The sequence below is a fragment of the Meleagris gallopavo genome, chromosome 1, assembly GCF_905368555.1.
Source record: "Meleagris gallopavo chromosome 1, MGAL_WU_HG_1.1, whole genome shotgun sequence".
In the NCBI taxonomy this organism is placed as follows: domain Eukaryota; kingdom Metazoa; phylum Chordata; class Aves; order Galliformes; family Phasianidae; genus Meleagris; species Meleagris gallopavo.
In genome coordinates, this window is record NC_139404.1 from 190792665 (window position 1) to 190805870 (window position 13206).

A 13206-nucleotide genomic window follows, 5' to 3' on the forward strand; every position below is an offset into this window, starting at 1 on the left:
ATCTATAGAACATGCAGAGGATGCTGATGATGGTGTTAAATCCCCTCCTCGTACTCTGCACCCATAGCTGGTTCAGCGCTTTTGTAGGTACCACCCAGGTGCAGATGCATGAGCAGAAAAATGAGAGCTGAAAGTGTTTGGACTGGGTGGTGGTGTGCTCCATGGGGTGCTCCAGGTAAGGGATGTGGTTGGGACAGGCTGTGGTCCCTCAACTGTTGTGGTCTCCTCAGTGTGTCCCAGGCTGACCCATAACAGTCATCCTGAGCTCTGTTGTGTCTCAGCTACACAGCTATTTTTGTTGCTTTCCAGCTAGCACAGCCTGGTAACACCATTAAGCATGTGGCTGGTGGTCTGAATTCCGCACAGAAACTTTTCATACAAGCATAGAGTCATTATGGTTGGAAAAGACCTCTAAGATCACCAAGCCCAACCCAAGTCCAACACCCACCATGCCCACTATCCATGTCCCTCAGTGTCATTGTCACATCTCCATAGTTTTTAACATCTCCAAGGATGGTGACTCTACCACCACTCTGGGCAGCCTGTGCCAGTGCATTACTGCTCTGATATTTTTCCTAATACCAACTTGAAGTTCTCCTGGTGCAACTTAAGGTCATTACCTCTTGTTCTCTAGACCCAGCACTTCCTATATCCAGAGATTCAGCTCAAAATTTGCCTTTCTGGAGGATCCAGGCCTTATCTTAGAGGATGAACAGTGGAAACTCCCAAGGCTCCCAAGCGGGTTTTGCCCAAAGAGATTTCATTTATCATAGAATCATACAATCAGAAAGGTTGGAAAAGACCTCCATGATGATCATGTCCAATCGTCAGCCCATCACTACCATGCTCATTAAATGATGTCCTTAAATGCCAAAGCACACTGATGACATGCTCCCCATCGCTGGATATTCTCTCCAGGAGTCCCACTACACAAAGAGAAGTCCTTTCCCTAATGAGAGAGAGCCCTGATCCCATTCTTCCACCCCTGGAGGTACCACAACCACACAGTGCAGAACAGCCTCCCACATATCACTTTATGCCTTTTAATTAGAGTATTTCACTTGGACATATGTTTTTGCATGTTACATTGTTTGATGTAAATACAAAGAGGCCAGCAGATGCTAATACATATGACACACAGGCACACACACACAGAGTCCCAGCACCCCCAAAATGATAGGGTGTATGGGAGGCCAACAGGGCTGTGAATGAGGGGACAAAGGAGTTCTGAGGGGGAGAACTCCCCAGGACAACACTAAAAAACATTTCTACAGTTTGAACTGAGCTTGTGGGGAGAGGCAAAGATGGCAGGAAACTCAAGAAAGTTGTGGTGGTGGTGGTAAGAATGATGAAAGCTTGTCGAGGAGTGAGTGGGATCCTTGGGCCAGCCAGATCACGGCAGCTAGGGAGGGAGGAGGAGCATTGGAGATGGTTGTTGGGGAGACAAGGCTCCTTAGCTGGTGTTACCATGATCCCATCAACAAAGTGCCACAGGCAGGGACAGGGTGAAGGAAGGAGATCTCTGGCAGCTCTGTCCAGTGAGTGGATGTCTCCATGCAGCATTTTGTTTGCTTTGGGGGAGAAACCAAGGTCCAATGTCGCTGCTGCATCCCAGCCACATGCTTTTACTCCTTGTGGTTCAACAAGCAGTGCCATGGTGTTGAGGAACAGCCCAGCTGAGCTCCAACAACAATTGGTACCGTACAGTATTGACTTCTATGAGTGCAGCCAAGATCAATCCAATGCACAGGACCGAGAGAGTTCTCCCACATCTACTGGGAGCCACTCAGCATTAGTGAGAACAGCATCAGATCTTGGTGGACACTTCTCATATCTCCTGATACCATGTACCCAGGCACCTGATCCTTCGAAGCCTGGATTTTGGAAAGGTACCCCATGCTCCTTCCCCTCTGTTCTCCCACACACAGTGTGGGTTAGCCTCCTCTCTGCTGGCAAGTCCCATCTCCAGTCCAGCTGCTCCACACTGCATGCTGGGTGGAAGATGAGACAAGCACCCAGCAGATGAGTATGGTCAACCAAAGACAGAGAAAAGCCCACTGAGACCAAGGGCCTGCCCTGCCTGTGAGTGGTTCAGGCTCCAGCTGGGCTTGGTAGAGAGCCATTTTATACAGTGACACACACAAAAGCACAATAAAATCATTAGTTAATCATTAGCTGTTTCCAGTGTTGATGTCCAAGTCCCTGTTAAGGTCAGAATCATTTCTGCACATGAGCTTGGCCATAGTCTTCCTAGAGTAAGAACTCTAAAGCCCCCACATCCATATTGAAGCTTGTGGAAAAGATCCTCCCAAGGTTAATTTGTCTGAACATGAGGCAAAAGGAGGTAACTCATCTTCCATGCTTCACTTCCAGCAGAGCTCTTAACTGGGACAGATGTGCCTTAGATGCTGGCAGTCATGTTTCCAGGGGAATTCTTGGATGAGGGATTGTCCTGCAGGTTGCCCTCAGCCCCAAGGCATTGTCCAGATATCGGCACAAAATGCAACATTTCTTTCTTTTTAATATTTTAAAAAATAAATAGAAGAAGAAACAAAACTTTAAAATTTGTTCGTTAAATATTTCCAGCATTGCACAGACAGCACTTTAATATTCTAACATGTTCAATCAGTGGTTTGTTTATTCTGATTCCTAGTTAAAATGTGCTCCTCCCAGCCTGCTTTCTCTTTCTGTCCTTGAGAACACAGCATATTCTTTTTTAATATCAAAAAACAAGCCCTGCAGTGTTCATTGGACACTTCTCCAGGATGGATTGGGTCTTTGCTACTTGTTTTCAAATCTAAAATGTCCATAAGCTCACCAAAAGGCATTAGCATCCCAATTGTTGTCTCGTCACTTAAAAAAAACAAACACAACACAAACCAAACCAAACCAAGCCACACACACACACACACACACAAATCCTCTTCCCAGAGCCTTTGTGATGCCAGCCATTGGGTTCAGGCAAACCTCCTGCCAGAGTCTTTTTGCTCAAGTCATTGTTTGTGAGCAGTGTTGTCCTCTGGAATTCTTTGAGGTCCAGGTGTAGTCGGGATGGAGAGGAAGGATGGGAAGTCAGAGATAGTCATCTTCACTGGAAGGGGTGGTGGGATTGGAGCCCTCAAGGTCAGAGTCCAGCGAGCTCCCTGATGGTGTTCGGCTCATCTTCCACATCTGGGAGGCAAAGGTTCTCCCCCAGCTGCATGGGTATCCCACAGCCCTCAGCTGGTGAATTAGCCCCATGACCACATGCCAGTGGCTTCTTGCAGTTCACTTGCTACCCTTTGCACTCCTCTGTTTGCTCATGGCTGTTAGCATCTGGCTGATGTACGAGGTCAGAAGATCATCCATCTTGTAGCCCTGGTGAAGAGAGAGAAGTTCTTACATGTCCTTATAGAAAAACTTAGTCTCTGGCTTATTCCTCATCAGCACACGCTATATGTTACCGGGTGTACTTCCCCCTCTTTTTTCCCCTCTTTTCCACCATTCTCCTTGGATGTCAGGACCCTGACACAAGGATAAAAGGCCAAAGTATTTGCAGTGTGAAACACTCTCAGGATGCTACTGATGTTCAGAGCTTTGGAAAGGGAGTAGATTTTCAAGTGGGCAATGATAAACAGGATGTCCAAAATTAATAACAATAAACCTGGCAGAAATTTTTATCCTTCATTCTTTGGGTTTAAGATTTGCTAGGCAGTTTTTTTTGTTGTTATTGTGACTGTTAGTATGGACAAGATTGACAAAAGACCTTCGTAAAAGTACACCCCTTGAGCCCACATCTGCTTTCATAGAATCATAAAAGCTGGAAAAGACCACTAAAACCATCTTGTCCAACCCCAACCCATCCCCACCACGCTCACTAACTATGTCCCTCAGTGCCACATCTTCATGGTTCTTGAACAACTCCAGGGATGGTGACTCCACCACCTCCCTGGGCAGCCTCCTACTGTAAGATGTTAAGCTTTTCACTCTTATGGCATGGAGAAGAATCCCATGCTCATGGAGTGGCAATGCCCAAGCACCTCAGGTTTGCCTATAACTTGGATGATGAACCCAATGAGAGCCCTGGTAAAACCTTGCATGAATGCACAGGCGGAGGTGAGACCTTACATACCTGACACATCCCAATACTTGATGTCTAACCCACATTTAAAAAAAGGTGTTATGGAGATAGTAACCTTACGGTGCTGAAATGCAGAAGAAACAAACAACTATGGGGGCTCATTTACGAGACCACCTGCAACTCAGAGAATCTCTGAGACACAGCTTACTGGAAGCAATTAATTTTGGCCTGCCAATGTCAGAATTTGCTCTAACTGTGTGCCATAATCTTTGATCCTCCTTACCAGGGATGTCTCACAGAGCAGCTTGCTTCCCCTCACAAGGTTGCCGATTGTTATATGGAAGTACGTGTTGCCACTGCTCCAGTTGGAGATCTTGGTGAAGGGATGAGTGATGAGAATATCCTGATGGGAACACAAGGCTGACAGTTAACACACAAGAGCCTCAACTTTTATGAAGGTCCTGGGGGCCTTCCATGTTCTCTTTCCTTCAAAGCACACTGAGGATGTCTGTTGAAATAAGACTATACCACGGCCTCATAGGAACAGCACTGAGGTGCAAGACTGTGGATCCTCCAGTGCTTGTGGAGGTTGGCTGTTCTGGAAAAACCATGTGGCTGGTGGAAGTACCTAGTAGGAACTCATGTACTCCAGCTCCAGTCCTAATGTCTGTGAAAAGATTAAGGAAGGAGTATGTATATTCTCCATTTACAGGGCTCAAAGAGTTGCTGCTCTCAATTCTTCTTCCCCAGGATCTTTTCTGGCTATTCAGTTGTTCAAACTAGGCTTAATGAGATCTCCTGTATCTCTAAATAACACAGCCTTTGGGCTGTTGGCTCAAGGGCATCTGGTGAAGACTTCAGTCTTACCTTGGTTTTGGGATCGATGAGACTGACTCCATGTTTATTGATGGCAATTAGAAGGATTTCTGGATAATTTGGCTCTGTAGTTTGCTGTTGGAAATGAGATGAGGTGAGTTGATCAGGGGAAGTGTCAAGCAAAATCATTTCCTTTTTCCTCTGTCTATCCTCTCCTGCCAGCATCTGCTGGCTCATTAACTGCTATCCAGATAATGATTTAAAGATAAACATAGAAACCTTTAAGGTATTAGACGTAATTAGTAAGGGCTGTCATAATTACAGATCTCCTATGTACCTGATATTTGTGTGAGCTACAGAGAGTATGAAGTTCCTTGCTCCTCTTCAACATCTCCAAAAGTCAAGCTATCCCACCATTGGAAAGGAAGAGCTGGGGCAGGATGGCAAAGCCCCAGACTTACTATCTTCTACGCAGTCCCTTTGTCTGGGACTCTGCTCCTCCTCTTGACTGCTGCTGTGGATCCTTTGGCCAAAACTAAACTGTTCTGTCCTTTTCTGATCTTTACTTTCAGTTTAATTAGTGCTGGTAAACACTTCTTCCAGCCCTTTGCCAGCATGGGATGTACTCCCGGATTTGGTCCGTGGTGTTTGCAGACACATCATGTGGAAAACTGCATGTTCCCTTTTTCCCCTCACAAAACAGAATGGCTCTTGCCTCTTCGGCTGTACAGCTGTGAGGACAGACCCAAAGATGACTGAGATACAGTGGTGCTCTACAGTGTCTCAGTATTGTAGAGAGATAAGGCAGCCACAAATTACTTTATCAGCCCTTTACTGATGGAGAATCTCACATTCTTTCTCTGTCTCATCAGAGTAGTCCCAGTCCAGTTCAGCCCAGATACTGGGACAACCCTGCATGCCTGGAACCTCCCCATGATAGGACCTTCTGAACTTGGCCCAAAGCTGTCAGGAAAACTCCAAGAAGGGCAAGTACCTTCACTTCAAAAAATGCTGATCCAAATGTAGGCCACTTGAAGATAATCTTTAGGAAGGCAAGCTTGGCTTCTTCTCTTGTTTTGCCTGCATGCTTATTGTAGTATGCCACAATGGACTGCAACAGAGAAGACAGTAGAACTGGAGAGTCTGCATTGTCTAGTACCATGAAATTCTCCAGGGAAGGAGCATCATGCCACGAACGTGGACTATACTACCAGAAATCATAACTGCTTCACATAGTAATTTGGCTTTCCTTGAGATCCATTAACAAACCACAGTGTATGATAAACCTACAAACAGTTCTCTCTGCACTAAATTCTAACCTACAGAGTGTTTTTTGGCAAGTTTTGGGATAGCCACCAAGAAGATAGCTAGAGAAGTTATACAAGTGTTGATTCCAGTCTCTGCACCAATGAATGCTTCCACTGGATGGTCACTGGAACAAAACCTGGAACCAAAGTCGGTTCTCCTTTCTTTGATGAGCCATGTTGGTAACTCTACTGTAGGGACTGTAAGTTTTGATCTCCAATTTATGAAGCAGAGGGGACAGAGGGACTTTCTACTGAAGAAACCAACAAATTGTTGGTTGGATACATGGTTGAGTTCGAATTCTAGGAAAGAGAAAATACTTATAAGAATGTTTCTTGTCAGAGAGACATCTCTAATTTTCTATGTTCTAGACTAGCCCATCCAAACACACATGTACAATTCCTCCTCTTGGTGCTGATGGGGAGCCGTGCTCTGCTAAGGCCCAAGAAGGACCACAGGTCACTCATTCTGGCAACACCACTTCAATGCTGAACATCAGACAAGTGACACAAGATGATGGGCTTCCCCAAGCCTAGACTGACATATGAATAAAGTTGCTGTTTTACCCGTTTCCAGTCATCTGGAGAGAGCTGGCGGACGAGGTCCTGAGGCACCAGCTCCTTCAGGAGCTTAGGGATGCTGGGGAAATAGGACTTGTCATCCTCAAATTTTACTCGATAGATGAGAGCTGCCAGCTGCAGGACTTCTTCCCGTGTACACTTGTGGTAACCACGTAGATACTTTGGTAACTCCTGTATAGGGGAGACAGCAATTCAGCGATGGTGACCCCAGACCTTCAGTCTCTGCTGGTAAATGGAGGTTGTCTAAAGATCTCTGATCTAAAAAAGCCTCCAGTAATATAGCACAGGGTGGTCCTTTTACTAGATAACTTATGTGTGTATCTACGTGTTCACCCTCCATGTCACCGGACATCCACCATTACCAGAAGATGTTTGAAAAATTGTTATATAATAAGAAACTATTAAAGCATTAGGGGATACGGTCATATTGGGAAAACTGCTTGATCAAGGCAGGAACACAGGGAACATATATGTGTTTGCATTTGTTTACAAGAGAGCTTTGTGACATGCAGGTGTATAAAAAAAAATTCATGGCTTTTGGGGCCATCATAGCTCATCTCCAAGAATGGAAGAGCACACAATCTTCAGAATGCTTCTGAATTTGGCCTCCCTGCTGAGGCTGCTAGCAGGACATACTCTCCCACTTCTTGCTACTTGCTCAAAAATATCTGGCACATTTCCCAGCTGAAGAGGCTACCTAAAACGCATGAAGGCCACTCCTTGCCATGCAACCCAACTGCTCTTTGTAGCTCTCTGTTTAAGGTAGAATTTTGTTCTGTTTAATGCAAGTCTTCATCTTCACACAGTCAGTCTTTCAATCCCATCTTAAAACCTCCTAAAGTCTGCACTGCTATTTCAGATTCCTAGAGTACCTGATAATAGTGGAAGATTGAATCTGCCATTGAATCCTTTCCAGGCGTTGTGTTGGTCCACAGCTTTTTCATGAAGAACACTTGGTAGGTGAGGGAAGGCACTATACCTGCACAAAGGAAGCAGGGAGCAGATATCAGAACAATGCTGTGAGCACCAGACAGACCATCTCCTCATCTCCCAGGTGATGTCAGCACAGCCACAGCAATGGCCCAATGGGTGTGACGAATGGCAGTCAGCCTCCTTTGAAAGGACTAGAGGACTCAAGTAGGACTGTGTGTGACCCACAATGGAGAAAAGACACTGTTACCATCTTTTGCTGGTCTTGCTTTCTTTATCCAGTCCGTCAGATGTCTCACAAAGTCAAAGAAGAAATCTCCCTCGGGCACACTTATGACCTGTGGGCATAGTACATGGTTATGAAGACCAAGTAAGCAGCAAGAGGCCACTGGCTCTGTACTGCCCCACCTCCTGTTATTGTTGCTCACTGCTTTGTCTCAGTTAGATTTCTGGACTACAGACTGTTGATGTCAGAAAGATACCACTCTAATTTCCCCCATTACTCCTTATTGTGGCTTCCTGTTTTCCTGGAGCAATTAATTTCCCTCCATAATGACTATCTCTACAGATTTATTCCAGTTGCCCAAGGCATCTCTACGCCTGCACATTTTTCTTAGTTCATTATCACAGAATTATAGAGTTGAGTTGGGAAGGACTTTAAAGTTCAGCTAATTTGAACCCTCTGCTGTGGGCTGGTTGCTCCCCACCAGCTCAGGCTGCCCAGGGCCCCATCCAACCTGGGCTTGAGCACCTCAAGAGATGGGGCACTGCAGCTCTCTGAGCAGCCTGTGCCAGTGCCTCCACTGCCCTCTATGTGAAAAATTTCCCCCTAACACCTAATTTAATCTTTTATGAACTCATCTTAACAATAGGCTTGGGTTTTCTACCTCTTTCTTCTGTGAGATCCTGCACATAGAATGGTACTGGTTGGGTCCCTAAATCAGCAAGGACACTGCAGTGTTATCATCAGGTATTAAAGCCATCTGTTCTTAACACAGGAGACCTTTCCCTTTTAGGATGATAGTTGTAACCATGGCTATAATACTCAAAATCTCACCTGTAACAGGTTAGATCTGACTTAGAAATGCTGCACTACTTGCAGAGGAATTAATCTTATTCGTGGGGCTACAGAGTTGGAAGGGACCATTAAAGGTCATCTAGATCAACCCTCTTGCAATGAACAGAGACGTGCACAAGCTAGATCAGGTTGTTCAGAGCCTGGTCTAGCCTGACTTTGAATGTATCCAAGGACAAGACTTCAAACACCACATCTCTGGGCAATCTGATTCATAGCTCTGGCTCCAGCAGTGCACACCTACTGAGTCTCTGGAAATGAAGCACTGAGTGCTTTGGCACTACCACAATGTGAGTGTGAGTTGCTCACCTTGTCAGAGATCTTGACAAAGAGGCTGAAGCCTTCAGAGGACTTTAGGAGCAATCTGTTAGAGATGTTCTGGCAGAAATCCTTTGCTTTTGTGCTAGACTCCACCTCAAATGCCTACAAAGAAAGGAAGAACATTATCATTGCTACCTCAAGATTAATTTTATGCTGCCTTTAAGGAACTCTAAGTTCAGATGTATGAAGAGATTTAGGTGCACAACACCAGTCAAAACAGAGACGTGGACTGTGGCTTTGCACATGGGAAGGCACATTTATAGAAGTTCAGCCATACTATTGGTGAAATGTGGTCATTCAGGATACTACATCTACACTCTCTGCTGACTTCTGTGGAGCTTCCAAGGTAAAGAGATTTTCTCTGATCCATTTGTAACATCTCAGACCTATTTGTCTGCAGGAAAGAGAGACCTTCAGGCTGATCTTCAGTTGTTTCTTCACTGATGATATCTCTCCATTTTCCAGTTTCTGAGCTATTCTTAGAATTTTCAGTGACTCGGTTTTCTCTGGCCACTTAAGGAGATTCATTTCACAGCAGTTCAAAGAATTTAGACCTCTACCCACCACGTGCATGACCTTGTTAGCCTGAACCACCAGGACTCATGTTCTACATCTCGTAAGTCTGAGAAAGATGCATGTTGTACCATAGTGACAAGGCTTCGTCAGCCCACTTGGATGACTTCCATTGTCAAAGGGACTACATCCAAGTACAGAAGTTCTCTCTGCCTCCTTCTCCTGGCTCTCACACAGATGTATGTGCAAAAGCATTGTCATGCCTCTTACTGGTCATATACAAAAAAATCCCAAAACTCAGAGTGATGGGAAGTCCCAGTAGATCTCTTAAAATACCTATAACAGACAAACATGGGCATACATAGCTACTGTTCACATCCTCCCATGGATATGAACTGTTTTTCACATGAATTCCTTTGGAAATGCAAGGATTCAGGTGTACCTTAGGGCATGATGGAAGAGAGCAAGCCTCACTGCAATACCAGTCAGTAACATGAGACAGCAGTATCTGCAAGAGGATGCCTATCTGCTTCCAGCAACAATATCACTACCTGCCTTATTTGTGTATAAGATGCTTAATGAGAGGTTTCTGAGTGCAGGTATCATGATTTCTGTGTCATCTCAGTTCAGAAGAATGAGGAATAATTGCATTTTCTTGCTTGACAGCTCCCTGCTCTGTCACTGGAAGCCACAGCAGAGTGCCTGGCTAGGCATAGCTTGGTGGATTGCATATTCTAGTCCAGGTTCTAAGTAACTGATGGTCAAAGTTTGTGAATCACTGAGAAAGAGGATGGAGATGAACAAATCATGTCCTCTCTTGATAAGATCATGTTATAAAATTTGTGAGAGACAACTCTGCACCCATGTCTTGAAAAGGTAAATTGTAGGAAATCAGACCCATAAGCTCCAGTCTCCTATCCTGGCAAGAATGGATTTTCCTGACACTGCTCTGGCTCAGATACTTGTGGGAAGGCTGAATTTTTCTGCATTAGAATTAATCTCTTCTGAGATTTTAGTAAGAATTTGGACAGCCATCCTGACAAAAATCAAGAATTTCTTTCTATCCCACTTACCTCATCAGTATCATCAGGAAAGTAAACCTTGTGAAAAATTTGGGTGGTTTTGTGTTGAATGGCTTCCACTTCTACAAGATGGGGAGGATACTTTCTGGACCCATTCCTGCAAAACAGGAGGAGGCAGGTGCCACGGAATAAGCAACGCTGTCCACCAGACACACTTTTTATTAGTCTTGGTTGAATGAAGAGAGGGGCTGTGAGATTTCACTGTCCCTCCAATCACCAGAATATCTCCTACTTATTGTTTCTCATACATATTTGGATGTTGTGACATGGTCAGGATTAGGAGGTCTTTTGGTGTTGTACCTTAGGGCTTTCTGGAGTCTCTGGATGCAGTCTGATGCCAATGGATGATGTTTCCGGGACTGAAGAAACCTCTGGACATGGGGCAGGAGGATGTTACTTGGTGGGAAAAGGCCTGTGCACAACCACAACAGCTCCCAGCCTTTCTCCTCACTGTACCTAAAATAGGAGAGATACAGAACAGAAAAAGTAACTCATGGCATGGATGCACTAGAAGGAAGGAAAAATGCTCCAGACCTGCTATGCCCAACACAGGCTAGTGTCTCTGGGACAAGCAAAACAGACAACTCTTACTTGATGTGGTTGTCAGTGAGCTGTTTCAGGGTCTGGCAGTAGATTTCATCCTTCAGAGGCTCGGCTTTCAAGGCACCTTCAAATATTTGGTCTGTCAGTTCATTGACTGAGCGGGTCCTTTTGGATGGGTAGTCACCCATATACTTCAGCACTGGTGAGAGGCAGGAGTTAAGGATTAGCTAACCGGGAGGTTTGGAGAACCCCTTCTGTTGATGATATGGTAAAAGACAACCTACACTTGACTACAGAAGTGGCTGTGATAGTAGCAGTAGTGGTAACAGCATTAGTACCAGGCTTATACCAATAGAACTGTTCAAATTATAAAGTCCGGATCCTAGAGAAAAGCCCACCAAAATACAGAGGCCATTTCCACAGTTTGGATCTATGCTTGCACTCTGCCTACCTCCATGCTATCTTTATTCTGACAAGTAGAGATATTCAGGTATCAAACCCTGTTCCTGAGGTCATGAGAACTTGTTTGCATCCACACTGGTTACGTCTACACCCTTTATAGCAGATGCATCTTGGAAAGTTGAAGTAAGCCAAAACAGAACTGTTGAGTTAACCACTAAGCAGTGTGTACCAGAAAGGCTCAATAGTTTAGTGGTTTAGTGGGCATGGTGAGGATGGGTTGACAGTTGGACTAGATGATCTCAGTGGTCTTTTCCATGATTCTATAATCAATTCAATAATTCTTGCTCCCTGTACCTCAGATCTCAAGAATGCTTGAATACAGATGCCAGAATCAGATCCATCTCCAAGTCTGTGACACAGCCCCCTAAGAGGAGACAGAACGCTTTCTATGGGCTTCACTTGTATCCCTGAAGAGATTGATCACCCCTTTGTCTGTCAGACTTGTTGTCCTCTTGTCCAAGGCCTGCACCAGGCAGTAAAAGGATATCAATGAAGGCCATGCAAGCTTCTTGGGACAGCTCCTCACTACCCAGGATCTTCTTCAACAAGGGCTGTTTGATGGGCTCCCGGGTGTAACACCACAGCTTGTCCTTCCCACGGCTCTTGGTGATCATAACTCTGCTCAGGGTGTGCTTAGGCGGAGGCCTGGTGGCAAAGGCAAAGCAAGGTAATAGTAGAGAGGTTACACAGATGAAAGGGACAGTCTGTGGCCTGAGTTTCACCTGGAAGATTATTCACAATACCACTAATGAACTCTTAAACCAAATGGGAATTTACATTTTAGCAAGTATACAGCTCCAGTTCTACCCAAACCATAGCCATTTTGACTTTTCTAGGGCTCAGAAAAGTCTGTTTAGGACCCTACTTAAGCACTGATACCTAAACAAACTTTTCTAACAAAAAAAAACCCCTTCTAATCACAAGAGGAAAGATGATGACGGGGAGATGGGCAGTAATGATGAAAGAATATTGCCTAGCTAAACAAGCCCACCAGGATGACAATATCCTAGAGGACTTGGTCTGCCTCTTTGGACTGTCAGCCCCTGTGAGCAGAAAGGGCAGATTTGGGGTCAGTCTGGTAGGCTACATGAAGCTGTGGTGCATGCTTTGGAGCTGAGATGAAAATGTCCCCACCTAATTCATAAAACCCTGTCTGTGGAACACTTGTAACTCATGCCATGGCCTAAACTGGAAGCTGTTGTTGTACAATCACACAAGAGGATAAGATAGTTACAGTCTTTTCCAGTGGCCAAAAAATTACTGATTCCCAAGCTATGTGGAGACGGATTTCTACTCCTGTATTTTTTGAAGATGGTTGAAAAAAATCACCTAAAATAATCATAGGAAAATTCCTCCAAGGTGTATGGCTTCACTCTCTCTTCGCTGTCTGAAATTGCCATCTGGGAGGTTCTGATAACATCTTGTCGTTGGTCAGGGGTCATTGTGACCAGTGCCTGTGGGATGAAAAGTTGTCTGTCAACTCATATGCTTGATGCAATATATAGGAAGCAGATACAA

At 44.9% G+C, this 13206-nt stretch overlaps 1 protein-coding gene across 1 annotated transcript in view; it reads right to left on the reverse strand.

The window, feature by feature from the left end:
• Window positions 1–1029: 1029 nt before the first annotated feature.
• Window positions 1030–13206, reverse strand: part of MYO7A (myosin VIIA) — a 97389-nt gene continuing 85212 nt past the window's right edge. The window contains exons 37-49 of the mRNA XM_019612314.3: window positions 13018–13142; window positions 12176–12333; window positions 11275–11428; window positions 10984–11139; window positions 10675–10780; window positions 9077–9190; window positions 7943–8030; window positions 7635–7741; window positions 6748–6933; window positions 5871–5987; window positions 4928–5011; window positions 4344–4463; window positions 1030–3357 (exon numbers count right to left, since the gene is read on the reverse strand). Of these exons, the coding sequence (XP_019467859.2) occupies window positions 3268–3357; window positions 4344–4463; window positions 4928–5011; window positions 5871–5987; window positions 6748–6933; window positions 7635–7741; window positions 7943–8030; window positions 9077–9190; window positions 10675–10780; window positions 10984–11139; window positions 11275–11428; window positions 12176–12333; window positions 13018–13142 (1605 nt within the window). The 3' untranslated portion in view covers window positions 1030–3267. The remainder of the gene's footprint in view (window positions 3358–4343; window positions 4464–4927; window positions 5012–5870; window positions 5988–6747; window positions 6934–7634; window positions 7742–7942; window positions 8031–9076; window positions 9191–10674; window positions 10781–10983; window positions 11140–11274; window positions 11429–12175; window positions 12334–13017; window positions 13143–13206) is intronic.